This window comes from Seriola lalandi, unplaced genomic scaffold, assembly GCF_002814215.2.
Source record: "Seriola lalandi dorsalis isolate HSWRI2012SDOR001 ecotype SW California unplaced genomic scaffold, Sedor1 jcf7180002052126, whole genome shotgun sequence".
NCBI lineage: Eukaryota > Metazoa > Chordata > Actinopteri > Carangiformes > Carangidae > Seriola > Seriola lalandi.
Window position 1 is genome coordinate 168,593 of NW_019522679.1, and position 26,175 is coordinate 194,767.

Below are 26,175 nucleotides of genomic sequence, written 5' to 3' on the forward strand. Positions count from 1 at the left end.
CACCACCACCACCACCACCACCACCACCATCCCACTTTCTGTCCAGTTGTTTTCAAGGTGCTGATTTGTCAGTTTGACAACTTGTTTCTTTTTGACAAAGAAAACAAACGTGAGCTCTGGGTGCTTCTTGTAGTGTGTGAATGCATTTATCTCTCTGTCCGCACACACACTCAGACGTGTGCTGAGGGAGGTTTACAAAGGATCTGATTTGCACGGGAGCCCTCATCTAGTTGACTGATATGGCCCTTAAAGGCCTCTGCCTCTCCGCTCCTGTAGGCTTGATGGAGTGGCGCCATAATGGGATTCTCACCACAGACATTCATTATCAAGTGAAACTCGGCGCTCTCTCTGTGAGAATACGAGCTCGATGCTCCATGTGACTGGGCCCTTTACTGGAACATGGCAATACAATAAAAGAGCAAAGAAAAAAAAAAAAACATATTAGGCTCTCTCACTCTGCTTTACTTCCAGGAGGTACTTTTGGTCTGTGTGGTGAGGTGAGTGCACTATACTTGGAGACGCTAAACGCTAGCCTCAATGAAGAAGCCATTTGTTGCCATGGTTATTCCAATCAGTCGGCTTTTACTTGCAATAGTGAAGCTCTTGAGTGAACGAGAAGCGGAGGAAGGTTGAAAGTTTTACCTGATTTTAAATTGAATACTTGTGTGTTTATTCCTGTAAGTGATGAGAAACACAAACACAGAGTGGTCGGTCTTCACAGAGCAGCTGTTAATCTGATGGACTCAGTTGTTCCCACTGTTTCTCACATAACCACTGAGACAGCCACCGACAGGCAGCAGAAAAAAAAAACAAAAAAAAAACAAAAAAAAAACGAGCTCTCCTTCCCAATTAAGGCCTCGTTGCAGTGTTAATTAGAGACAGCCACAGGAGAAGCACTACCAGCTCCTAATTGTTTGCAGAGTATATCTTAAAATCTCTGGAGCCTCTCACACACACACACACACACACACACACACACACACACACACAGACAGTCAGACACACACACACACACACACACACACACACACACACAGTCAAACACACACAGTCAGTACATCTGTGTCTCACATGAGAACAGTCCTCTGATATCCTCAGTGGAACCGCAGTGACAGGGGATGATGTTCCAGTGTTCTCACAGCTTCTACAGACACCCAGGCATTTATAATTTCCTCCTGACAAGGCTCAGGCTTTTCCCTCCTTTTCTTCTTATAACCGCTGGATCTGCATCCCTTTATCTCCTCACTGTTTACAGATCAGAGTGTCACTGACTTCAGGTTTCATGCATGCCATCTATCAGGCTTTGGAGACATTTTAACCTCCAACGTAATGTGATTTTGGGTGCCTGATTTTGATTTTGAGCCCCACCAGAGCAGCGAGAGATGGGATGTGAGACAGTGGGTCAAGAGGGGAAAAGAGAGACAAGCATTTAAAGCTGTAATCATCCATTGGAAATCATTAGTGAATATGCAATATCCTTTTACAATTCATTCTGTCAGGAGACTGAAACCGAACTGCGAGAGAACAAAGGCCAAGAGTCATTAAATCCTCCAGTTCAATCTGAAAGCATTTCAAATCGGGACTACCTCATGTAAGCAAAATACTCCAGTGGTTAGTTTAACAACTTGCATTACACAGGAAAAGCAATTTGGCCAAGGTTCTCTTTTTTAGACTCAAATCAAACTGAAATTAAGAGGAACGGTTACAGAAAATCAAGGAGACTGTTAAATGTCTGGCTTCCCCAGCTCTGACTTTAATACTGTGCGACATGAAGCTTATGGAAATAACGTATTCATCTCTTCAGAAGTCAGGAAATACTGCTGTAAGCAACATCTCATTCATTTGAGACATCACACAAAAGGAAACAACGCTCAATAGGTTTTTGAATTCTTAACAAGAAATAAGATTTAGCGCTGACACATTGTATCTATATTTGTGCAATACAAAACACTATCAGTCAGTAGGTGTGATATCGGTACCTCTTATACATTTTCAGCCTCTCTCAAAGTGCAGACCGAGAACACATGTAAGCATGTGATGTGCAACATCAGATGCACTTCGCGTGAGAAGCGAGAGGACGCCTCACCTCAGAAACCTCAGTTCTGCGCTAAAGTTCAGGGAGACACACAGACACAAACACACACACACACACACACACGTAAAACATATGACACATGCACACCAAGTCACACAGAGAACAGACAGAGCAGCTGTCATTCTCATGGTGTCTATAACTCCGTTTACAGGACAAGAGAAGGCTAACTGTCTGACAGTTAGTTGTGTTGTTGTGAGAGATAGCGAGATGGAGAGTTTTGCATCGACGAGGCATTAATCTGATGTAGACTACTGCTGCTGCTGCACTTCACTGATAATAACCACAATGAGGCTACACCTGCTAACCTTCACACAGAAGCACTATTTAATCAGACAGATGCATTTCTGAGACACTTTTAAACTAAAAAAAAGAAAAAGGAAAAAAAAAGCAGCAAAAAAAAAAAAAAAAAAGCACCGGACTTTCCCCCTGTGAAGCTGAGTTGTATAACCTTTACTGGGTTTTCCGATCCTGACATATTGGCAGTGTTTGCATCAGGTGGGGTACCTGGTTTATTGCAGCTGTGATTGGGGCTGTTTGGTGGGTCATATCCTTGGCTCGGTTTCTGTCACCGCATTTCCCTCCACTTGGAAGGGCCGCCATGTTGCCTGCAGGCTGTTTTATACTGGGGTCCGTTTTTTAGAGTGTTACGCTTTTGGGAGCCAGCTCCCTTTGTGGCAGAGAAAAAGGCCCCGGTTTATTAGGGTGGGAATGGTTTTATATGTTTGGCTTATTGCGCTGCATGAATGGAAGTGAGGGCTTGTGTGTGAGAAACGTGCCATGCCTCACCACAGTTGTAGCGAGGTTATTTTGGAGGATTCTGGGAGGTGGTCTGGTTTGTTCTACAAGTGTTGGGGAGGGAAAAGCCCTGAGAGACACATGCACAGTTTGAGAAAGAGACACTTTAAATGCATGCAGTGCTAAAATGAATTCACAGAGGATAAAACTCAAGACGAATTTTAAGCTCAATACCACTGACAAATAAAAAGGCGCTATACAGTAGCTCAAAAAAGAAAAAGACCATAAATTTAACAGAACACATGGCTGGCCTCTGGTGAATTTATTAATAACAAAGTCATATGGTGAAGATTTTTTTCTTCCTCTCTTAAATTAACATGCTTGATTGGATCCCATTCAAAATCCCGCTGAGTGTGAGGCCCCACAGTGACGCCAAAACATGAAGACTGGCTGAGCGGGCTGAAATCTGTAACCAGATATTAAGAGTTTCAATATTGTAAAGTGAAAGCAAATAATAGAAAACTTATGACAGCCACAGAGCGGCGAAATCCTGTCTCCAATTTAGCTGAGTATAATATCTATTTATAAAACTCTGAAGGCATATTGGATAGAAGAAACGCTCTGGACTTGATTAGGGCTGTAAACGTTTTTGGAGGTACTTATTTACTTTTTGGTCCGTCTCGCCGTTTTCACCGTCTGTCAACACGACTTTATGGGGAACACTTTCAGGGGTTGCCAGTAAAATGGCTTCCAGGTAGAGCATGCAGAGGGGCGTGCTGATTATGTGGTCGACTAATCCCAAACCTGCCTCCTCCCTTGTACACTTTGGGCTCAAACCACCGTGCTCGGCGTTGCGTTGGTCAAGGTTAAAGTCGTGCTAAGTGTAGTAGTAAATACAATTTTCTGGTGGTCGGCAAGCAACCACAGGGGCCAGATTCTTTTCAGCCAATCTGATAATATGGATTTATGCTGTAAAGGTTTCTCCGACTCGGGAAAAAAAAAAAGTGTCTTGAAAGGTTGAGCAACTTGTATCAACAAACATTCCTGGAGGGGGTTTCTGTAATTCTTCTGGAAAGTGAACTGGAGGTGCGTCGCCTCTGAAGCAGCATCCAGTGAGGAGCGAATGTGATCTGAGTCTGGGGTCCAGCCAAGCAGGGAAGAGGCAGGAAGAATACTCGGCCTTGGTGTCTCAGCGCCCTTTAACACGGTTCATCCAGAGTTAGCCTGCATTTTAAAGTCTGTGATCTGATTGTGCATGGCAGCTGTGAGGGCATTGGACTCAGTGGATGCATGCTGAACACATTCACTGAGGTCATCCTCACATGAAAAGGAGTGAATACGTACTATAGTCTTACATGATTATTAAAGAGTGGTGGTTAAATAATAACTGGTATGGGAGACACAAATGTCCAGATAGTGATGTCAAAGGAATTTATAATGTCTGGAGCAGCTTCTTCAACTGACGTGAAGAAGAAATCGAAACAAGAACAAACTGCATGTAGGCAGGAAAATATGCAGACTTTGAAAATGTTTGCATAATTGGATAATGAGGTGGAAATGGTCACAACATAAAATTCTTTAGCTTGATTTTTAAAAAGTAATGCGCATACCGGATGAGGCTCTTCTATGTCTATGACTCATTTCTTAACGGTTCATTTGTTTCACTTACGAGCTGATAATATTTCATATAAACCCTTACGTTAAAATGATTAAACCCACATCACTGTTATTAGACTCTTCATGATCTCATCCGTCCTGCATGGTGGATGACTAAATTAAGGAAAAGCCTTTCTCGCAATTTTCTGTTTCTTAATTTTGTTTTAAACCTACGCCCTAAACCACAGGCCAGCCCCACAGCTTATTACATGGTAAGGCTGGGGTTGTAGAATAAACACAAGAATTATTTTAAGCTAATTTATGGATTATTAACCTAAATTTATGCAGCAATTACACTGGTATATGGAATTTGGTAGCAAAGCTGGAAATAAGATGAACAATTCAAAGTAAAACGTGAAATAAAACATTTGCTCCATCACAGGTTTGGTTTGTTTTCAGTGACTCCGACTACAATTAGAGAGAGCTGTGACCTGAGTTTGACTCAGATAAAGAAGACTTATTGTTTGGACCCCTCCCTGTATCGTTAAACAGATGTTGTCAACAACATCCTTTTCTGTTGCAGTGAGAAGGAAAAGCCAAAAATCTGTGTGTGACTAAGCATAACGTCGATTGCTGTGCACTTTTGTTTTTAACATTACAGTTGCATTCGAACCCACAAATTACTTTAATGGGCGGGCATGGGTCTGGTCGGCAGCACATAAAATGAGTCAAACTTATGGAGATCCCACATGTTCAGAAACATATCAGCAGACAGCAACTCTTTTTTTAAATACATAAGATGGAACACAGGAGGAACGGAGGGTTTTATTTTATCATGTGTGAAAGTTTAGCAGAGATCTAAGGCCTAGATGAACTCACTCTGTCACCATCAAAGGATTTAAAGGAATGTTTTTCACAGACAAAAAGATCCATCTTCCAGAATGAATCTTCACTTCATTATGAACAACTTTAATCATGCTCAAAACATCCTTATAGCCTATCCCTCTTCCCATAAGCAATAAAGAAAAAACTTAATTACGGTGGAGGAAAAATGCAGATAATGATAGGATGTGAGAGGCTGCAGGCTATGAAATGTTTTCTGATTCTCTATTTTCCCAGACATTTTTTTCTCAACTTGTTTACATACAGTTAGTTGTCCTTGCTGCAATAAAACATGTTTTCAAACACAACTTTAACCACAGGGAATTGATTTTTTGTGGAGGCAGCATTTCAAAAATGGGATTATAGTTTTCTTGGACTATTCATTGGGGGGTACAAATAACTGACAGTGCTCCTAACTGCATCGGTAATGGGCCACCTAATTGTGCTTTTCTACTCAGCTCTTCAGTGGGAGTTCAGCGCCATCATTTATGTTTTGACTAAAACATAAGTGAAAGAATAGTTATATCATTTTGAGAAATAAAGAATTACAGTTAGAGGAGATTCATATCACTCTCATACAGTATCTGTTGGTTAAATATGAACCAGCAAGCAGCCAGTTAGCTTAGGATAAAGACTGCAAACAGTGGTAAACAGCTAGCCTTGCTCTGTCCACCAGCACCTTTTAAAGCTCTATTTAACACATTACATGTTGTTTGTTTAATTTGTACAAAAATTGCAGAGTAAAAATGACAATCTGCAGTTTTACAGGGGTTATGTGTCTGACTGTTTCATGGTTTGACTTCTTAACCACATGATGATGACAAGACTCCAGGAAATTACTGTGCCAGCCAAGAAATAATCCCACACACAACCCCCCCATAAAACCAAAAATTGGTTGTCACCTTAGTTTTGGTCCCAAATATAATAATTTCCCAAAATGCTGGACTACTCCTTTGAATGAAATATTCAAAAAATACAATTATATTTTTTATTGCATAAATATGATCTATTATCCCTGTATTGCATCAGGTTTTGCCCTCAAGTAAACTTTAGCGAGCTTTCTCTGCAGCTGCTCACTTCTGTATTGGCTCAGTAGGAAACACTATGCCAGGGATTCCCCCTCAGCTGTGCAGCAGAAGTGTCCCTTCCATCTCCTCTCCACAGTCTGTCTGCTGAGAGGTCACTCTGTCTGCTGCAAGTACCGTTCTCACAGCCCAAAATGCTGCCGTCACGAACTCAAACACACAGGGAACTTTATGGTATACATGCACAAACTGCTACTGGCACATACAGCCTGTCTCTCACACACATACACACACACACACACACACACACACACACACACACACAGACACACACACACACACACACACACACACACAGAAGTCCACCGCCTGAGTTTTTCCTCCTGCTGAGTCAGAGAGGAGCAGAGCATGTCAACATGATGACCGTGACGCTTTTTCCCTGTAAATGCTGTCTGACCTCACCGTAATAGCTGGTCAGGACTAACATATGGTCTCCCGATGCCTTAGTCCAGCAGAATTACACACATGGTGACTAAACAGCAGAGGACTTAACTGAAAAATATCACTGACTGCTTTCTTGATTTTATAAAGTGCCAAATTCTATCTTGTGCTTCAAAAAAATATATTTAACCAACTACTGTGTTCTGTGGTTAGTGTTGTACTGACAGGACTGAGAGTTTCTAACCAGTGAGCCTTTCCTCTGAGCTAAGACCTTGTTGAATTCACTGTCCGCCGAGTGAAAAATGCGACCTAGAAAGCATCCTCACGCATTCGGTCTTCTTAAAGTAAAATAACACTGGAATCAAGTTAGTCCTCAATTAAGTAGTGAGTCCCCCCAAGTCTCCACTTTATAGCATGACAGCTAGCTGTGCTAACACTGCCAACCTGGCAGAAAGACGTTTGTGTTAGAAGTGCCTGACAGACTTGAGCACAACTTTTCCCCTTTAATCAGCGTGATGACATAAGAGGCAGACAGCGAGCCAGTCATTCAGTCAGTATAGAGTTTGATTAACCTAATCACCAGGCAGCCAGACTCCAGGCTTCTGATTGGGTTTACAAACACTCCTTGTCATCGTTGTGTCATTAGCTCGTCGTTAGCCGCGGCCGCCTTGACGTGGAGCAGCGACGTGCCGGGCCTAAACACAGCAATCAGGGGATTAGTGTGCAGTTACAGCAAAGCCTCAATGAACGCCTCAGGCCCTGAGTCAAAGAGGGAAAAGTCCTGCCTTACTATGCTAGCTCCACGTGGCCAGGGTGCTAACTGTACATGGGCAACGCCACTACTGATTAGCGATGGAGATGATGAGAGGAAACATTCAGTCACTTCGGACACACGGGTGGTTTCCCGGACTTCAATTAAGCCAAGTCCTTGACTCAAGCAATGATTTCAATGGAGGAACTCCATTGAAAATACGTTTTAGCCTCCAATTAGGTTTTCTTAATCTAGAACTGGGAGTGGAGCCCAAAGACATCACAGAAACTGAGTTGCATGCAACACAGCGACTCTCGGCAGTTGCTGCAGAAAGTCTGAGTAACATATGGGGATGATTAATTTTCATTTGATTTAATTTGAAATCAATTGGAATGATTGACAATAATCACTTACTGTGCAAAAGATTGGATTTATGAGGGATGACAATATTATGTGTCTAAGTACTCTCCTGAGCTCTTTGGCTTGCAGGCTGAGAGTCGCCACACCCTTGTTTCCTTACGATGAAAAGCCCCGAGGGCCAGCTGAGTACTTTCCAAGAGTTGTCTCACGTCTGCAGAGGAAAGTGGCACGGACACTTGTCAGGAAACCAGCGCCGGGTTCCTGCTCGAATCTGGTTGGATTTTGCGGTGAGTCAGATGGTGCTCGGGAGGCTGAACCCCTCTGAAGAGGGAAATAAATGCAAATTCAATATTTGGGGGCTCTTTGAAGTCCATTTGCACTTGAATGAGTGTGACAGAACCTGGAATGACCCCTGTTGAAAGAGTCCCTCAACAGTGATGAAAGGAGCGGAAAGGGACAAACACTGATGACAATAGTTGAAAAGTTTTCACTGTGTGTACTTGTGTGTATTCACATGAGGCTATTCCTGATTGTGTGTGCGCAGTAACATCATTCATGCACAAACAACAGGGAGGACTCTTTAAAACAATCTGAATATGAATGTATGATGCAGCTAGGAACAATACATCTGGCCCAGTGCCTGCTCCGCAGAGTCCTCTCTGACTTGTGCTTTGCTGGTTAACGTTCATGTCATTCATTTCATACGTTACATACCTCACCGTGTTCCTTCACAGTAACAGGGTCCTAGTCTCAAAAAATAAAAACATGTGGCTTTTGTTGCAGGGAGGAATGAACAACAGCATTCCATATGCAACCACATCAAAGGTCCCGCTCGCTATGGGGCTAAATGAGGGCAGACTGTCCTGCTTGCCCCTCCTGACACGACTGTCACTAATTAACCAGAGATCTAAAATTGACACTTCCTCTTCATCACTCATCCTCACTTCGTCACTGTAATCTTCACTGTGTTTAAACGTGCAGGGCTTCTCTCTGGGTTCCAGCGAGAGGGGACAGCCACACAACAAGCACAAAGGGGCATTGTCTGCTGGTGAAAATGTGGTTTACAGGCTCTGCTATAATGGTTGGTGGTTGCTGGAAGCCATGCGCACTTCCTAATATTCGGCTCACATGCGATTTCATTTTGAGAAAAGACTGAGCTATGGGGCTTTGCTTTTGTGTGAGAGGGACGCCTCACAACTTATTTTCTGAGCCGACGGGCTCGGGCTCCCTTACCCCCTCCCTGCTCTTCACCCCCTCTTCCCCTCTCTGGTGGCGCTACTATATTTGTGTGGGATCTCTAGCGATGGAAGAGCAGACACAGACTGCGTTGCCAGTCAAACGTGTTCGGGCTGTCAGACTGAACGGCTTCCAGCGCTGCGATCTGTCTCCTCTCCTCGTCAGTGGGAGCTGTTTGATCTGACAGAGAGACTCCATTAGAGACACAGGGAAGTTCAACTGCTGGGAGGTTGGATGGCTTCAGCAGTCAGAGTAGCAGCCCAGAGAGGAAAAGGTTTGCACACACAGTCTGGTTGCAGTCTTGGTGTCTGTGCCGTGTATCTATAAATGTCTCTGAGCATTACTTGTCCTTATTCTAGGTGTGTGTGGTTACACGTAGACAAGTGCAACGTAAGAAAGCCCAACTGGGCTGACATAGTTTGGGGCTCTGTTGAGCATAGGGGTGTGATGACGCAGTGGGTAATGATATCATAAATGTGTGGCGCTGCTGAGCTGCAATGAGAGAGAAAGAGAGAGAGAGAGAGAGAGAGTGTGTGAAAGAGAGAGAACGAGAGAAAGAGAGAGAGAGGGAGAGAGCTTATCTGCTGTGGCGGTGAGAAAGTAAAACATAGTTTGCCCTCGGTCTCACGGTGGTGATGAACTCACAAACCTGCGCCGCAGTACAACAGAGTAGATGCTGATGTCAGAGTGGTGAAATGCTTTGATAAATCGATGATTCAGCCACAGACTGTCACTAGACTCCTTACAGCTAATGTGACTTTAACTTTCACTAATCAGGAGGAACTCTGACAAATCTCCATTCTCTCAGACAAATTTACAAGTATTATTAAGGTATTAGTATAAGACACGCTCTGGGTAATTTCATCACCTGCTTGCAATGTGAGATAGCTGTTAAAACGGAGCACAGAGAGTGAATTGATGTGGCTCCTGTGAAAGATTCGTGTCCTGATCTGTGTGTGGCAGCTGGGCTCTGGCAGGGCTCTGGCACCGTGGCTGCATGGCAGTTAAACTGTCACTGGCAGGAACTGTAAATCTTTTGCACAAGGTGAATGCAGCATGACAGCACCACAGGTGTGTGTACTGCTTAGTGGTTGCAAGTCTGTCACAGTACAACAGTTTATCTCTGTCCCTCAGCCATCCTGAGGAGCAGTCTCCAGAATTTTTGCTGGACACATTTGGTAAAGTCAGAGTGAGTCAAGATACTCTGTGTATGTGTGCTTCTGTGTGTGTGTGTGTGTGTGGATGCGTGTGTGTGTGTGTGTGTGTGTGTCTGTAGGGGGTGGGGGTGCTGTCACTTTGGCAACACAACTGCACATATTGCAGCGATTACCACAGCGGAAAAATGTTTTTCTGCAACATGCAATTACTACAGATTACAGATTGCCGTCCTTGCATCAGAAGCTCTCGCCAGAAAAAGAGAAACACTGTGCATTTGTGTGTGTGGATCTGTGTGTGTGTGTGTGTCGTTACACACAAATAGACAGTCAGACACAGAGACAAAGAAAGATGAGAAATGATTATAGCTCACACTAAAAACCACAACTGAAAAAAATGGGGGAGTTGACGTATTTATGGGACTCATTTAGATTTAAAAGTTATACTGACTTTCAGGGGTAAATAAAGACCCTGGAAAAAAATACAATCTGTCCTTCAGTAAAATGAAGAAAAAGGAGAACAGGGTACATTTTGGAGGCCTTTGTCCATCATCGTCAACATTATGAAAAAACATACACTGATGTCCTCATGAAGTACACAACCCTAAGCTCCACAAGTCATATCGATTTTCGATTTTGGTCCTGGTTACAAATCCCCCTGAATATCAGAAAGCTTCCTTCAGGTCACACTAAACAATATAGCCCAAAAGTGGTGCTCCGCAGCAAGGCAGGGCCCTATTTACAATCCCACCAGATCAAAACTCAACCCAAAGTGCTCCTATAATAGCACTGAGGCCTTTTGGTAAGCTTACCATCCAATGCTACTTTTAGTGGGTTTCCAAAGAATAAACAGGCCTGCGAACCACATCACAGGCTGCTGACTGTCATCGTCGGGTGAGTGTACCCGACGGATGATGTGAGGGCGGAGCGACCGTGACACTGGGGTTTACGGCGAGTTCCCCCCTGCCTGACTCGGGTGTGGTGTGTGCCATTGAACTGCCACTGAAAGGCCAGGGAGGGGGGGCCTGACCACATTCAACCCCCAATCACAGCAAAGCCATCGTGTGTCTCACTGTGCCTCTCATGACTTTTGGAGTCGTTGTTAACAAGACAGAAGTGGGTCCTGATTTTTTCTATGGTATTAAAACTGAGGTGTGTTTGGTTGTGCCACCGCATTATACTCATGCACCAAATCTGACCTGCAGCAGCCCCCTCTTTAGCAGATGTGAAAGAAGTATTCAGATCCTTTTCTTAGGTAAAAGTACCCATACTGCAATGTAAAAGTACTCCATTACAAGTTAAAGTCCTGCATTCAAAATTGTACCTAAGTGAAAGTATGAAAATATTATCAGCAAACTTAAACTGAGTGACTTTTGTTGAGCTATAAGCACAAGTGGTGATGATTACAAGATAACAGTACATACTAAACCATAGTATAAAAAGCACCAATAGGGAAGAGTCAGAAAAATTCAGCAAACTGATTCAGTAAAACGTTTGCTAACGTTCGCTACTATGCTACTGGTCACACCAGAACAAATGAGGCTGTAGCAGTAAAATTCCTGAGTGTTCTGATTAAAGGAACGGTGAATTTTATTCGTGGTGAATTCAACTTTTCAGTTGCAGGGTGGAAGAATGTGTTAATTCTTCTTTCAAAAATTAAATAGTGGGGCCTTAAAGTGACATAAGCAAGCTACTCTTTCTGCAGAAAAGCTGCCCCTGTCGCTGATAAACAACAGATGATAGTATTAGATTGTTAATATTTAAACATCCATGTGTAAAGTAGTATTTTACGGTGGTTGTTTTGGACTATTCTGAAATCTTTGTTTTTTTAAATATCGGATAATTTTACTTCTTTGGACCTTGCATGTTTGTCTAAATGAAACAGAGGTTCAGAGGGGAACTGCATGCCTTTTTAGTGGAATCAATAATAAGACACTTGAACTTGAAGCCAAAAAGATTGGGAAGCATCGGTTTCATCTTTAATAATCCATTGTATTTTATAGGCTTATCATGTTTTTTAGTGTAAAATCTTAATTAAAAAAATAACTAGTAGCAATGGTTGTCAAATTAGTGTAGTAAGGTAAAAAACTACTATGTTATGTTTCCTTCTGAAATTTAGTGTAGAACTGCATAAAAACAGGTTACTGAAGTAAAGTACATTTAAAATTGTACTCTAGCAGGTTGGGAAACATCGAGTGGTACCAGTACCAAACTCATCCCAGAATGTATTCAGTATGAAATGAAGTGTCAAACAGACATATCCACGCTTGGTATGTTTGATAATGAATGCAGTCTTTAAGAAGCCCATTTACATTCAGCAGACAGAAATAAAAACATAGTTGGAGTCGTCCCCCAACAGCCATTATTGTGCTCAATTGATTCAGAGGGCTTTAATAAGCCCTTGGCTCCGCTCTGCACCTTTTATAAAATGAAAGCAGAGTATTAAAGATGCATGAAATGAATGTGCTCATTGTCTCCTCTGGTGACTGCCGCATCTCAGCTCATCATGCTCACATAGTAATTAGCTGCTGGGTTTGGAAATGTCACCATCCTCTTCATCACTTTTAGGATAATGTATACTCTAAACGCCTTCAAGGATCTGAAATTGGGACCTGACACTCTCATGAGTTACTGGATCTCTAAAGTCCTAAACTATAGAAGTAAACCACAGAAATTAAAATAAAAATGGAGTGTTTTAGGGTCATTAAGAGCTGAAACAAAGCTCGAATGCTCAAATGAATTCCAGTGATCATTAAAACTAACACAGACAACCTTGGTGGAGAAAAAATAACACAAGAATTTATGTGATCAAAATTGTTCAATGTGTTTCCTATTTTCTTGTCTGAACATCAAAATGGACAAAAATGACCACCAATTGTGATGTGCTGACACATTTTGTAATCAAAATTTGGGAAGAATCAGCCATCAGAGCAGCAAGAGCCCAAAACCCAAACAGTCTGTACCCACTCACTGTTGTTTAAAAGTTTCTCCATATACTTGTGTATATAAACACTCCGACGCTAGAATATGATTTGGCTTTGAGGGGACTGGCACAAATGGCTTTGGTGACTTACATCATGCTTGGAAGTCTAATCACAGACACTCTTGTCATATCAAGCAGAAAAAGTCCATTTCATAGTGAGCTATGTTTCAAAAAAAGGGAGGGAACGGTAAACAAGCCCGGCGTTCCACAGCCACCGCAGAATTCATCAGTCATACAAAAAAATACCCCAAGCCCCAAAGTAGAGCTAATTTAATCCGAGAGGAATAAAACTCCATTTCATAGAAGTCGTCCATTCAGAACACTCATATTTCCACTGAGCAGAAACCCCCGGCTGAAATTTGAGCAGACACTTTTCGGAAGGAATGCATTCGGTGGGTTGAGGGCCAAAGCTTGCCCTGTAATTTGTGAATGTACAGAAATGTGTGACCGCCACAGCTCCTCTAAAGATAGAAATCTTTGTCTTATGTCATCGCTGAACCTCAAACTATTTCTAATTGCCCCCATAGCCCCCTTTTCCAAATGAATAGCTACCCATCCAAGGGCTTATGTGTGCATGTCTGAAAATAGCCCGGGAGTTTACACAGGCTAATAGATCATATTCAGTAAAAAAAAAAAAAAAAAAAAAAAAAAAAGAAGAACTCTAAAGGGATCTCCACGTATCTGAGACTGTCCCCATCTTCATAGGGGCTTTTAAGTTGCACTGAAAGCAGCGTGGGTGGCACTTAGAGTCAGGTATACGTTTACGGACCCCAAAGGCTTCCTCTGGTTTCTCTGCTAATCGGGATCACGCTCTTAGTCTTAGTCTTCTCAGTCTGACTCATTATACATGACTCTGAAAGTAAACAGGGATTCCTTTGGCTTTGTGCACGCAGAAGAGCAAGCTCGTTACTGTCCTTTGGTCAGGACTCCAGCTAATCTTCATTTTGTGAATTCATTGAGGGTTCTCCTGTGTCATAGTTGAATCAGATGTGTTTGACCGTGGTGCTGTAGAAGGACTTGAAGGATTCTCTTGAAATTCATATTTTGTTATGAGCTTACATTAAGATTCAGATCAGGAATACAGTGATGAAGACAACCTCCCAGTCACAAGTTTTAACCAATCAGCAAACAACAAGCTGATTTCTTGATTCATATCCAAAAGGATCCATTTTCTTTTCATTCTTGAATGCTAAGCATCATATATGCGAAGGCCTATTTGAAGTGGGTCCGGGGGTTTCACATATCCTCCAGGAGTTCTGTCTTAATTTCAGGCTCAACCCACCCGGATCATTAAAAATCGTTCAGGGGCACGATGGGCTCTATCCTCACTGCCTGTGCGGCTGAAACTGTAGAAACTGCATGTTGAAATGCGGAGGTCTAAATGTGACCGGCGCCCGGAGCGCACATTACAGCTGGGCAGGGTATAGCTGGGGCGTGTGGTCACATATTAATAATGAACTAGGGCAGGAGGATGACTAAATATCACTGGCATTGTCATTGTCCCAGTTGAGCATTTCTCAAAATAGAGGCCGCATGATAGGTGATCTGATCAGAGATGATTTTTTTTTTCTTGTACCGGGGATTGTGGAGATTGAACTGCTGCTGTTACATGGAGTGATCGGACTGTGAAATAAGATTCTTTGATTCACATTTTCAAGTGAGAAACACCAGAACTGATGCATGTTAGATGATCTCTCCCTGGGAACCTTGTTGTTGTCAGCTGTGAGTTCACAGGATGGTGGTGATGGCTTTTCTATCAGGACTCAAATATGCTTTACTTCTGTCATTGCTATCATTTTTAACCTGGACAATAAAATAGTGAGTTTTTTTATTTTTTTTATTTTACTGTTAACCCCCTTGAGACCCCACACCTCACTGAACAACTGTCCTAGATCACCAAACACAAAAGCAAACACACAGAGGGAGTCAGAGTGTTTTAACAAGCTTATTGGTTAGCTTCTGTGATCTCAAGAGAGGCACACCCAAAAAAACAAAAGTAAAAAAAATAAAGATGAAACTAAAAAAATGAGAAGAGTTAAACAGATGTTTTATGTAGATTTGATTTATAGAACTATTTTCTAGCAGCACTTTCTGAGGACAGATCCTTCAGACACGTGTGGTAGCTGCTGTATATACAGTTTTTTTTTCTGCTTGTGTTAATGCTGCACTGACACACCACTGACACTGACAGTGATTTCTGTGACCAGGTCCCACATCAACAGCTCACCTCTAATATTCACACTTTATTTGGACATTTGCACATAAAGGAATCCTCTTTTTATTTTATTTTTTAAAAATTATTATCATCATTTTTGAACGTGTTTAAATCTTCCACCTGCAGCTTCCTCTGTCTCTCTGACTTGGATCAGTGCGTTAGGAGGGAAATTGTGGGAAAGTCTGAAGCCACTCCGATGACTCCTCGCGCCACTTAACTGCACTGAATTTATTCTCATGCAAGTAAACAACTTAAAAACCGCCACACACGCGCACACTGAAATAAAATGTATTATTATTCAAAGGAAACATCTATTGATTGAATGCATTTTAAAAATGCGCTTCAATGAAAATCCACGACTTGTTCATCATTTATTTATTGCCAGTTAGAATGATACCGAGTCATTTATTATGATTTTTTTCGTCATTTTATTTATTTTTGTTTTCTTTTAAATCAAAGTTGACAGAATTTTTTTTTTAATTTTCTGCACCAGTCAAGTCGCAAATCATTGTAGAAATAATGATAACTCTAATAATAAATAAATAATAAACTATATCAGTGCTCATCAGACCCGACCAGGTTAACTGATATAAAGATGTTTAAGAAGTAACATTTGCATTTACAGTAAAAGACAGAAAACGGTGAATAAATTAAATCTATAAATGTCGTATTTAGAGAAGGAAATATTAACTCTAACCCATCACGTGGTTTCAATGTGCGACTATTAAACGAATTACTGTCACTGCTTTTTATAATAATTTAATTTCTCAATAATAATTAAGTTGTGATTCAGGCAGAAACTCAAATGACAGATGTGAAAAAAATATCTTTCAACGACAAAAAATAAGCCTCACAAACGTATATTTCATTTAACTGATTGAACTGAAGTCGAAATTGATTCAGATTTCCGACTGTGTGAGAGACAGATTAAAGTTTCCTTTTCTGTGCAGATGTGAAATGTCTGCCTGAGACTGTCTGAGCTGACATCGATTGAAAAGGCAAATACGCCAACTAGTGTCAGAAAGCAGCACGGCGGAGGGTGTGCAGGGTGTGTGTCGACGTAACCCTCAACATCTCAGGCTGCTAATGAATTCAGCCGCTGGCACACGCACTTACTGCTCCATTGTGTCGTTTGATGTGGAAGAGAAAACTTTAATTTTCTTATTTAATTCAGTTCACTCAATTAAAGTGATACGAATCTGTCTTAAACCCATAATTTCCCTTTATGAAAAATGCATTGACCTGGAGAGAAGGTGTGAAGCCGCCACATGTAATAGCTTTTGAAAATGAATAAATGAGGGTAAAACCACAGGCCTGCGCTGCCGAAATCCTCCTGTAGATAAATCATAAACAGCTCAAATAAAAATAGGTCAGAGGAGGTGATGTGATAAACCAACGTGACTGAGGTAAAGGTGCACATCTTTCATCTTATACAGTATTATCACATGATTTAATATCGTTCCCTGTGAGACTAATAATTCATCATCTCCACACAAACCAGGATTAGGATCAGGATTTTTTTTTTCACCTTAAACTCCATCAGATTTAAGGTCTAATACATTTATAGTTGCTTCATCTGTGCTTTGATCACTGGTTGTAATGTAAAATCAATTTGTATCCAAATCATTCATTTCTGTGCAGTTCTATTAAACCCCACTGCCCCTTATACAAAACATTTTTTCCTTACATATCATAATGCCTCCTCACTTCTCTCTGTCATGTCTATATAATATATTAAAACTCCAGCAGAGAGAGAAGCACAGATCTGTATTAATAATTCAGCTGGTGTGTGACAACAGTACAGGGCTGCAGAAGGAGCACACCGGAGAGTTTGATTGGCCTGGTGAAAGCCCAACCCAGCAGATTCATTGGTGGAAATCATCTCCACACTCCCAACCACTAAACACTAAAATGACTCGGGTAAAATAATATCGCGGCACTCTGCACTCCGTTCAGCCTCACAGCTCCTTCTTTGCGCCCTGTATTCCTGCGATAAAGGATAACCTGAGAGGAAATCCAACTGGAGCGACAGGACAATCCCTTTTATCCCAAAATAACTTTGGGTTTTTTTTTGTGTGGGAAGAACCAACGAGGATAAAGTTGCAAGAAGTTCTCCGCACGAGAAGGACACTGATATTCTTCAGCTGCAGTTTGACTGTAGATTTTCGGGGTTGAGAAATTTAGTTTTACGGGTTTGTTCAGCGGAGTCTGGTGAGGTCTGAAGAGGCGTCTGGCAAACTGACTGTTTAGTCGCGATCACCTTTTCTCTAAACTTTAGCGGGGAGAGGCAGTGAGCAGGATTGCCTAACTTTTTATTTATTTTTTTTACACCACGTCTGGATTATCTGATCACTGCCAACAGATCAGGTCACCGTTTAGAGGATTCACTGACTGATTTGCGATTTCAAAGTGAAAGCCGAGCGGTTTGTGGTGTTGATATATTGTACACACGCGGCTGGTTGTTGTCCATCAAGTGTACGGCAGATAAGGTGTGCGATAAAAGACTGATTCAGCACTGAGAGACTTTGGAGGTCTATTGTTTTGTGCGCTTTCTTCTGAAGTTAGTGAAAAACAGAGCGACCCTGATGTTCGTCAGGCTGACACATCCTGTGCAGATGATTTAGCACACAGTCATCAGTTTACTGTCTGTGTTAAGGTAGCGAGGCTCTCTTCACTCAGACCTCTAGTGCGCTCTCGCCTCCATCCTTGGCGCTCAAACACTGGACTCCTGAGACCATCCGCGTGCGGAGGAAAAGAACAAAAACCCTGTTTTTCTCCCAAAGAGTCCTTCTCCTCTGACACAAGCCAGTCAGGTGGCACTGACCCAAGCTGTTGTGATGCATATTCCCGTAGAGCCGCCCACCACCAGACGGTTCACGCCGCCCTCCACGTCCTTCCCCTGCAGTAAGATTGGAGACGGCAACGGGGCCATGGCCACCCCGGGGCCTCTCAGGTCAAGACCGGACACCAGGAACGTGGTGGACGTCTTGGCGGACCACGCCGGCGAGCTGGTCCGGACCGACAGCCCCAACTTTCTCTGCTCTGTCCTCCCTTCTCACTGGAGGTGCAACAAGACGCTGCCCGTGGCTTTCAAGGCAAGACACATGGCTTTTAATTATCATTTATTATATCTTCTTTTTAATTACCCACACTGCGGTTTTCTTATTGTAGAAAATGCACGAGAAAAAAAAAACTTCAAAAAAAAAAAAAAAGATTGAAGAACACCGAGACACATTTTAAGAAGGTAGTTTAATTGCATATATTTATAAATGAGTGGGCTTTGGAAGTTGTGCTTATATTGAATTTGTGTAGAATGCTAAATTATTAAAAAAACGCACAGATAAGCTTTGCTTTTATTAGCTTAAAACTGCACTATCCAGAATTATAACATCCTAAATCGGGCCAGAAATTGTTCGGCCACAGAACAGAGGTCTGAAATTACAAAATAGAGCTGATCTGTTTTTTTATTATTAGATTTTTCTGAACTATATTTTATTTGGATGCTTTATAGGTAAATATTTGTGGCCTTTGTCAATATTAGGCCTTGTTTTGCGTAAATCATGTGTTTGGCTCAGATCCGATAAGAACACAGGGGGAATAAATAACAGTAACACAGGAGGAAATGAAATGCATGCCATACAGATGTTTGTAAAATTTAGATTTAGATGTAAAACAGGCTTCGTTGGAGGTGTCTATTTTAGGAAATCTCCCAGCTGTACAATTAGCTTTATTGTTGACATTGTGGTGAAACTGACTAAGTTCGTGTTTAATATTATGGCAGCAGGATGCGGTTTTACGCGCGCAGTTGTGTACATTTTGGTTTGGTGACCCGGAGTGACCGCTCGCTGTCTCCTGTGCACAGGTCGTGGCTCTCGGTGATGTTCCCGACGGGACTCTGGTCACCGTGATGGCCGGGAACGACGAGAACTACTCGGCCGAGCTGAGGAACGCCTCTGCGGTGATGAAGAACCAGGTTGCCCGTTTCAACGACCTGCGCTTCGTGGGCAGGAGCGGACGAGGTGAGCTGAGCTGCAAGTCTGCCTCTTTCTCACCGCATACACTCATACACACACACACACACACACACACACACACACACACACACACACACACACACACTTAGAGAATGGTAGTCTGCTTGTATTGTCATTTGCAGCAACATTTGGAAACGCGCTTATATTAATAATAATAATGGATCATATTTCTGGGTCTCACTGACAGCTGACAGCGTATTATTATTTTTTAGTGAATGTGAATTATTGTTAAAACGTCTTGGTCACTAGATATGTTGCACAGACGCACACATAAGAAAGTGGTATCCATTATGCTCCTTAAAATATACCTTTCAAATGACTATCTGTCAGTTTCGGCCTGATCTCTGTTGCATGTTACAAAGATAAAAACCGCAAATGTGGAATCATTTAGGTGTGGGTACGGCGAGTGCCCACACTCTGCCAACTGACGTCCATGGGTGTCATCCGAAACATCTGGCTTGCGTCACGGTGCACTGTTGCGATGTGACTATAGTCTAACTTTCCTAATCCAAGGAAATAAGTCTACAAATAATTATGCACGTGATGTCAATCTGTGGGATGGGTGAAAAACCACCTACAATTCATGCCCCGGAGGCAAATCTGCCAGAAACGAACCCCACCACCAGAAAGCTCGAAGCCTAAAACGCACTAGATTTTCATTGGTATTGCGTTTAATTGCTCTAAGTAATAATGATTTTAAAGAAAATCACATAGCGACAGGCCTTTTTGCAGGATGCTGTGGTTAATGCATGGGCCTGCTGCTGCATTTTTGTACTATATTGAGAAAAATCAAAACCTCAATTTTCAAAAGCTAAATAACCAAATATCCTGAACTGAAAATAACTTTAAACGACTGATCGCTCACAAACACCTTCATCTGGAAGAGACCTTGATATATCAACCCTCTTGGAGCCTTTTCTGGCCTTCCCCCGGCCTCTTCTTATTTCCCTTTAAGGTTAAAATAAGCTGATTTGATGAATGGAAAATGGGTCTCGTCTTGGAATTAAAAAGTCGCCCATACCTTTCATTTCTGTAGTCAATTACCCCACCCGAGGATTCCTCCTCTTTTTTTCTTTTCTTCCCACGCAGTCTCTTTTTAACAAGAGATGCCTTTCTCAGAGCTGCTGGGGACGAGCACCGGACCCGCTGCGTGATGCAGCCCTCCTCCCCTCCTGCACGGACTTTGATGCAGATGGGAGCGAGATCCTGTCTTGTTGAACAATAAACTATTGCTGTAAGCTCTTTCGAATAATCTGGAACACATTCTCTCAATAATCTAAATCATACCCGCGGTCAGGCCATCAAAAGAGGTGGTCTCCGGCCTCTTTTCTTTTTCTTTTCTTTTCTTTTTTTTAATCAAAAGGCTGGAGCGGGACAAAAGCCGGTGATGATTTGAGTTTGAACAAGTGAGGTATTGTTACAAACAAAAAGGATAAAAAATGTTTTACAGATAATTGGAAAAGGCCCGTTCATAAAGTGAAACGTAGTCCACAAATCTCATAGTCATGTTGCTGTGCTGCAGGAAAGAGCTTCACTCTGACCATCACCGTCTTCACCGGACCGCCACAAGTGGCCACCTACCACCGCGCCATCAAAGTCACCGTGGATGGACCCCGGGAACCGCGCAGTAAGTTGATACACACACTCGTTCTCTCTCTCTCTCAATCTCTCTCACGCGCACACACACACACACACACACACACACACACACACACACACACACACACACACACACACACACACACCAACACTTCTCTTGTTTTTGCTCAAATGCATTGTGGTGTGATGTGAGCGCTGCAGAGCCACCCAGTCAGAGCAGCTACTCCTGATTGTGAAAGCGGGGGTGTCAGTATTTCTACATGCTACAACAACTGCACTGTGAGAAAGTTTGATAGAATGTGTGTGTGTGTGTGTGTGTGTGTGTGTGTGTGTGTGTATGAGATGTATTCATCACATTGTAGAGGTGAAAATCTGTTCACAAGGTCATGTGCAAAAATACAGTCTCCACTAGATTTATTTCGAGGTTAAGACTTGGTTTTGGGGTTAAGATTAGAATTAAGACTAGGTGGAGGCTGGGGTTAGGCATGCAGTGGTTATGGTAAGCCTCTAGAGATTGAATGGAGTGCAGTATATTGTCCTCATATGTATAGTAGTGCAGGTTTGTGTGTGTGTGTGCAGCATGGGCACAGAGACGGGCCTAGTCAGAGGAAACTGTAAAGCATATTAACCCAAGACCACTAAGAGGAGCTGAGTGAGTCTCCAAGCCGCAGGTGGCTCAGCTCAGTGGAGTCCTCCTCACCCACCCCTCACCCCTACCTTCCCCAGTGCTGGTCAGAGGGGTCCTACCTGCCCGACCACATAAGTGGCTCGTTGATTTAACACAGGGCAGACTCTGGCCACTGTTAGCCCTGGCGGGAAGGCTCGTCCGCTGAAGCTGTTAGCGCCACCATCCAGCCGCAGCTCCATTCTCATGTGGTTTAAAGGTGCTGGTGTGAGGGAAGGTGGAGAGCAGTGTTACCCAGATGAGTCAGTCGCTGAGGGCTGCGCGCATGCATGAATTTTTTTGTGAGCTCAAGGTGGGATAGACGAGATGGATAGGATTTCATGAGCTGCCTATGGAGGGATGGTGTTTAAAATGGTGCTAGAGTGCAGGGTTTTAGAGGTCTCTGAACGGATAGGAACAGGGAGGATTTAGCCCAGTCAAAACAGACCACAGCAGGGAAAGAGAGAGTGGTAGCAAGTGCCACATGAGGAGGGAAATGGTTGGCAGAGAGGGAGCCGAGGGGCACAACCCCCCCCCCCCCCCCCCCCCCCCAGGCTATTTGCAGAGGTATAAAAGAGAACAGTGACTGCAAAGGAGGGAGGGACAAGATAATAATAAACACTGTGTCTGTCTCTGTACGTGCATAGTTTCAATTTGATTGTCTTTGGCTTAAAGAAAAGAAAAAAGCAAAAAAAAGCAAAAAGTGTGTGCCTGCATTCTCTCGAGCATCTGCGAGTGTCTCGGCTGGAAATAACTGTGTACATTAAGATTGTCTCCTGTCTGTCTGTCAACATGTTACGGCTTCAGCTGAGGCGTCAGAGTGGCCGTGCTACTTTTACACTGGCGCTGGGTGCTATAAAGTGACAGTTTAATATAGGGCAAGAGGAATTTAGGGCTCCATTAAACTCTATTGCATGGTGCTGAGAGGAAATTCATAGAATGACAAAATAAAATAAACTTCTGCAAAGCCTGAATTTAAAGAGTAGCTCTGAATATGATTTCACTTCCTCCAGATTAACTCCCTTTTAATGTTGTTACGGCTGAAATACTGAATCAAAGCTTCTCTGAAATATAAACAATACATCCAGTTACTCTTCAGTGAAAACACATCCAGCACCAACCAGGACATTCAAACAGATAATTACAATTAATTGAATGAAACATTTAGAAACATGGCATATTTATATTGTTCATTAAATTGGTTTGAATGAGCTGTCAGATCTGAGACAGAGATTAGTTTTCAGGCCAATTTAGTGTTTTCAAGAAACTCAAAATAGAAATCACTCGAGATATAAGCCTACTTGAGATGAGATAAAGAACCTCTCATATTTAAACAAGAGGCACATTCTAAGAGTATAATATCAGTCATGACGCTGCACAGTCAAAGCACAGGAACACACACTACCACATTCAGACATTATTAGGACCATAAAAATAATCAGATTCTTCTCTAACCACAAGGCACCACATTATATCGGCTGTAGGTTTGGAGCCAAAGCAGAGAGGCGCTGTTGCCAACACATAAAACTAACAGCATTTTTTCATTAGCAATCTCATCCTCAGAGACAGTTATATATCTCAAAACTGCTTTGATCCCCTCCTATTCTTCATTAACAATGCCACACAATGTTGCCTGTACATCTCAGCTTTAGCATTCATAGAGTGCAGACAGCCTGAAGCCACACTTGGCTGTGCTGTGTTCACCTGTCCGCAGGCTGGCAGGCTGTGGGGCTGGCCTGCACGGGGCTTTACAGGCTGTTTGTGCAGGGCCTGCATTTGCATGGCTGCCAGCCGAGCAGCGGCAGGAGCTGGCACCGACGGGGAGGAGGTTTTATTAATGTTTACTGATCCAGTCAGGAGAACCTGATGGACAGGACTGCGGCGGTGGCTCGCCTTCGGCAATGTAACAAAGGACACCGTGCTTTCTTAAAACATCTGAGTCGTAGAAAAGATATAGATGAGCAAGCACATGTACACACACACACTCACACACATACATGGACATAAACACACACATACAGAGCATTCTGTCCCTGAACAGAAACTAGGCTAAATGTTCAGCTAAGTATTTTTGTCTTGCTTACTGCTGATTTCCTCATCACACATCCGGCATTCGTCACCATACCCCTTCCACCCCCACCCCCCGTTCTGTCTTTCATTCTTTATTATTAAACTTCTGTCAAGGCCAAACTGGAAACAACTGTTGCCACTGTTAATGAAAAATCTCCCACCACTTCTGTCTTAACAACACGCCAGATCAAACAGCAAGAGAGAGGGTGCCAAGCTAGAAATATAAAAGTAAAAAAAAAAGAAAAAAAAAAAAAAAGGAGCAGATGACTTAAGTGTCAAGACCCTCCCTGCTTGTTGCCGGTATCAGATGCCTCTGCAACACCGCTCACACACTTGATGCACCCTGCAGGGTTATTCTCAATTAATCCCACAACTTTATTTTTGGTGCCCTTCTCACTCTCTCACTTATAAATGACATCAGCCACTGCCTATTTACCCACGAGGGAGGGGCGTTTGTATTTCGGTATCTCTTGACCTGAAACAAATCAGTCCCCAGGAAGAAAAGATGAACTCACTACAGGTCAGATGGATCGAAAAAGGGTTGGAAATATTTTAAGCTTGTGAAATACTGTTCGGAAATAATATGTACAGCATGGGGAGGATGTGGGTGTGTGTGTGTTTGTGTGTGTGTGTGTGTGGGGGGGGGCCTGAGCCTGAAGAAATAATTAGCATGACAGTGTTCCAATGCGTCAACATGTAAATAAAACATTTTCACTGAAAGTCAATTCTGTGAATGTGTAGAAAAAAAAAAAAAACACTGTGCAGACCTGCAGAAAAGATATGAAGGTTAATGAATCGATTAAGAATGTGGAACTAAAACTTGTGCATGAATGATTTTGAAATTGAGGTAAGAAATTTATTTTTGTGAATATCTGAGGACAGATTGAGCGGCCAATCAGAAAACTACATTTTTAGAGTGTACATCTAATAACTGCATACATTCAGATAGAGCTCACACACTTTCCCACCCGCAGGCCCACGCATCCACCAAAATCACACAAGTGCTGTCGTGTTTTGCTGCCTCTATTTGCTCGGCTGGGTGTGTTCACACTGCTCCAGGAGGAGAATGGCAGGCGTGGAGGTGGGGTGGGGGTGGGGTCACAGCAATGGGGGTGCTTGTTGGAGTTGGCGGGTTGATTCTATTTGCATTTGGCACACAGACTGTACAAAGTATGCAAATAGACAAACAATGACATTTGCTGTGTTATTTTCCCTGTGATATTGCAGTCTCTCTGTAAAGTAAACAAAGAGATAGCATGCACATTGTTGTGTATATATTTGCGTGTGTGGGTGCTCGGCTCATGCACCTGCCAGGTGCGTCCATCTCTTTAAGTCAGCCCCACGGGCCACGCCCATGCTCCACAAATCACATGAAAGGCTCACCCTCGGTGCGAATTGCTCTTCTCAAAGGCAACTTTGATGTTTGAAAATGGAGATGGGTGTCTTTGAAAGAAAGGCCTACAGGTGTATCAGTGCCAGGGGAGGGGAAAAACAGTGGCATGTCTGACGATGGGTGCTTTCCTGACTGCTAATGGCTCACCATGACTCCCAGATGTATGACCTGGAGACATAGTGGCCTACGCACATAATCTCTCTCTCACTCACACTAACTCACACACACACACACACACACACACACACACACACACACACACACAGCGGCTAGCCTCAACAATCAAACTCATGACCACCTACTTTATGATTTAGTAAAGAAGACCGTCGCCTCAGTACTACTCACAGACAGATGGGAACAGATAAAGCGGAGATTTTATGTCTTCTCCAGAGAAATGACAGTCTTTGGCGTCTGCAGTGACTGGAGGCTGCCGACTGTGGCGTTCCTCCTCCCTGGGGACACTTCAGACGCGTCACATTTGGCTTCAGTGATTAGAAGTAGAGCAAATATTGGTCAACTGATAAATCCACTGGAATGCAGCAGTGCAAATTGAATAGGACTGGACTGATTTCAGAGAGGAACTTGTGTGTTGGGACAAAAACATTCGCAACATTCTGAGGTCTGAGGCTTGTGATTGGTGACGGACGAGGACAGTGTCCTCCAGTGCTGATGCCCGATGTCTGCGCATTGCAGACAGCCACACACACACACTCCATTGTGGACTATTTTGTGAGACTTTTTCATGTTGGATAGGAGTGATCGCAGGACTGTTGTTGTCAGAGTCATTAAAGTGTGATAGCACAGACATGAAAGCATCTGTAATATAATCAAATTTTGTCGTGGGAGGTAAATAAAGGACCGAGATGGAAGCTCTTTGACCACTGTTGCCACCTTAACCACATCTAGAAGCTTTGAGGCCAACTCCCTTTGAGAGCCCCCCCC

The 26,175-nt window shown here is 42.9% G+C and overlaps 1 protein-coding gene across 4 annotated transcripts in view; it reads left to right on the plus strand.

The window, feature by feature from the left end:
- runx3 (RUNX family transcription factor 3) overlaps window positions 1–26,175 on the plus strand; it is a 49,085-nt gene that overhangs the window by 735 nt on the left and 22,175 nt on the right. For 2 of the 4 annotated variants that reach the window (XM_087172217.1, XM_087172218.1), the window contains exons 1-4: window positions 7,944–8,172; window positions 18,327–18,568; window positions 19,336–19,492; window positions 21,030–21,134. In XM_087172217.1, the coding sequence (XP_087028343.1) occupies window positions 7,959–8,172; window positions 18,327–18,568; window positions 19,336–19,492; window positions 21,030–21,134 (718 nt within the window). In that variant the 5' untranslated portion in view covers window positions 7,944–7,958. Of the gene's footprint in view, window positions 1–7,943; window positions 8,173–9,340; window positions 9,396–18,326; window positions 18,569–19,335; window positions 19,493–21,029; window positions 21,135–26,175 lie in introns of those variants that run through there. The other 2 variants (XM_023399872.2, XM_023399871.2) reach the window with 2 other exon arrangements.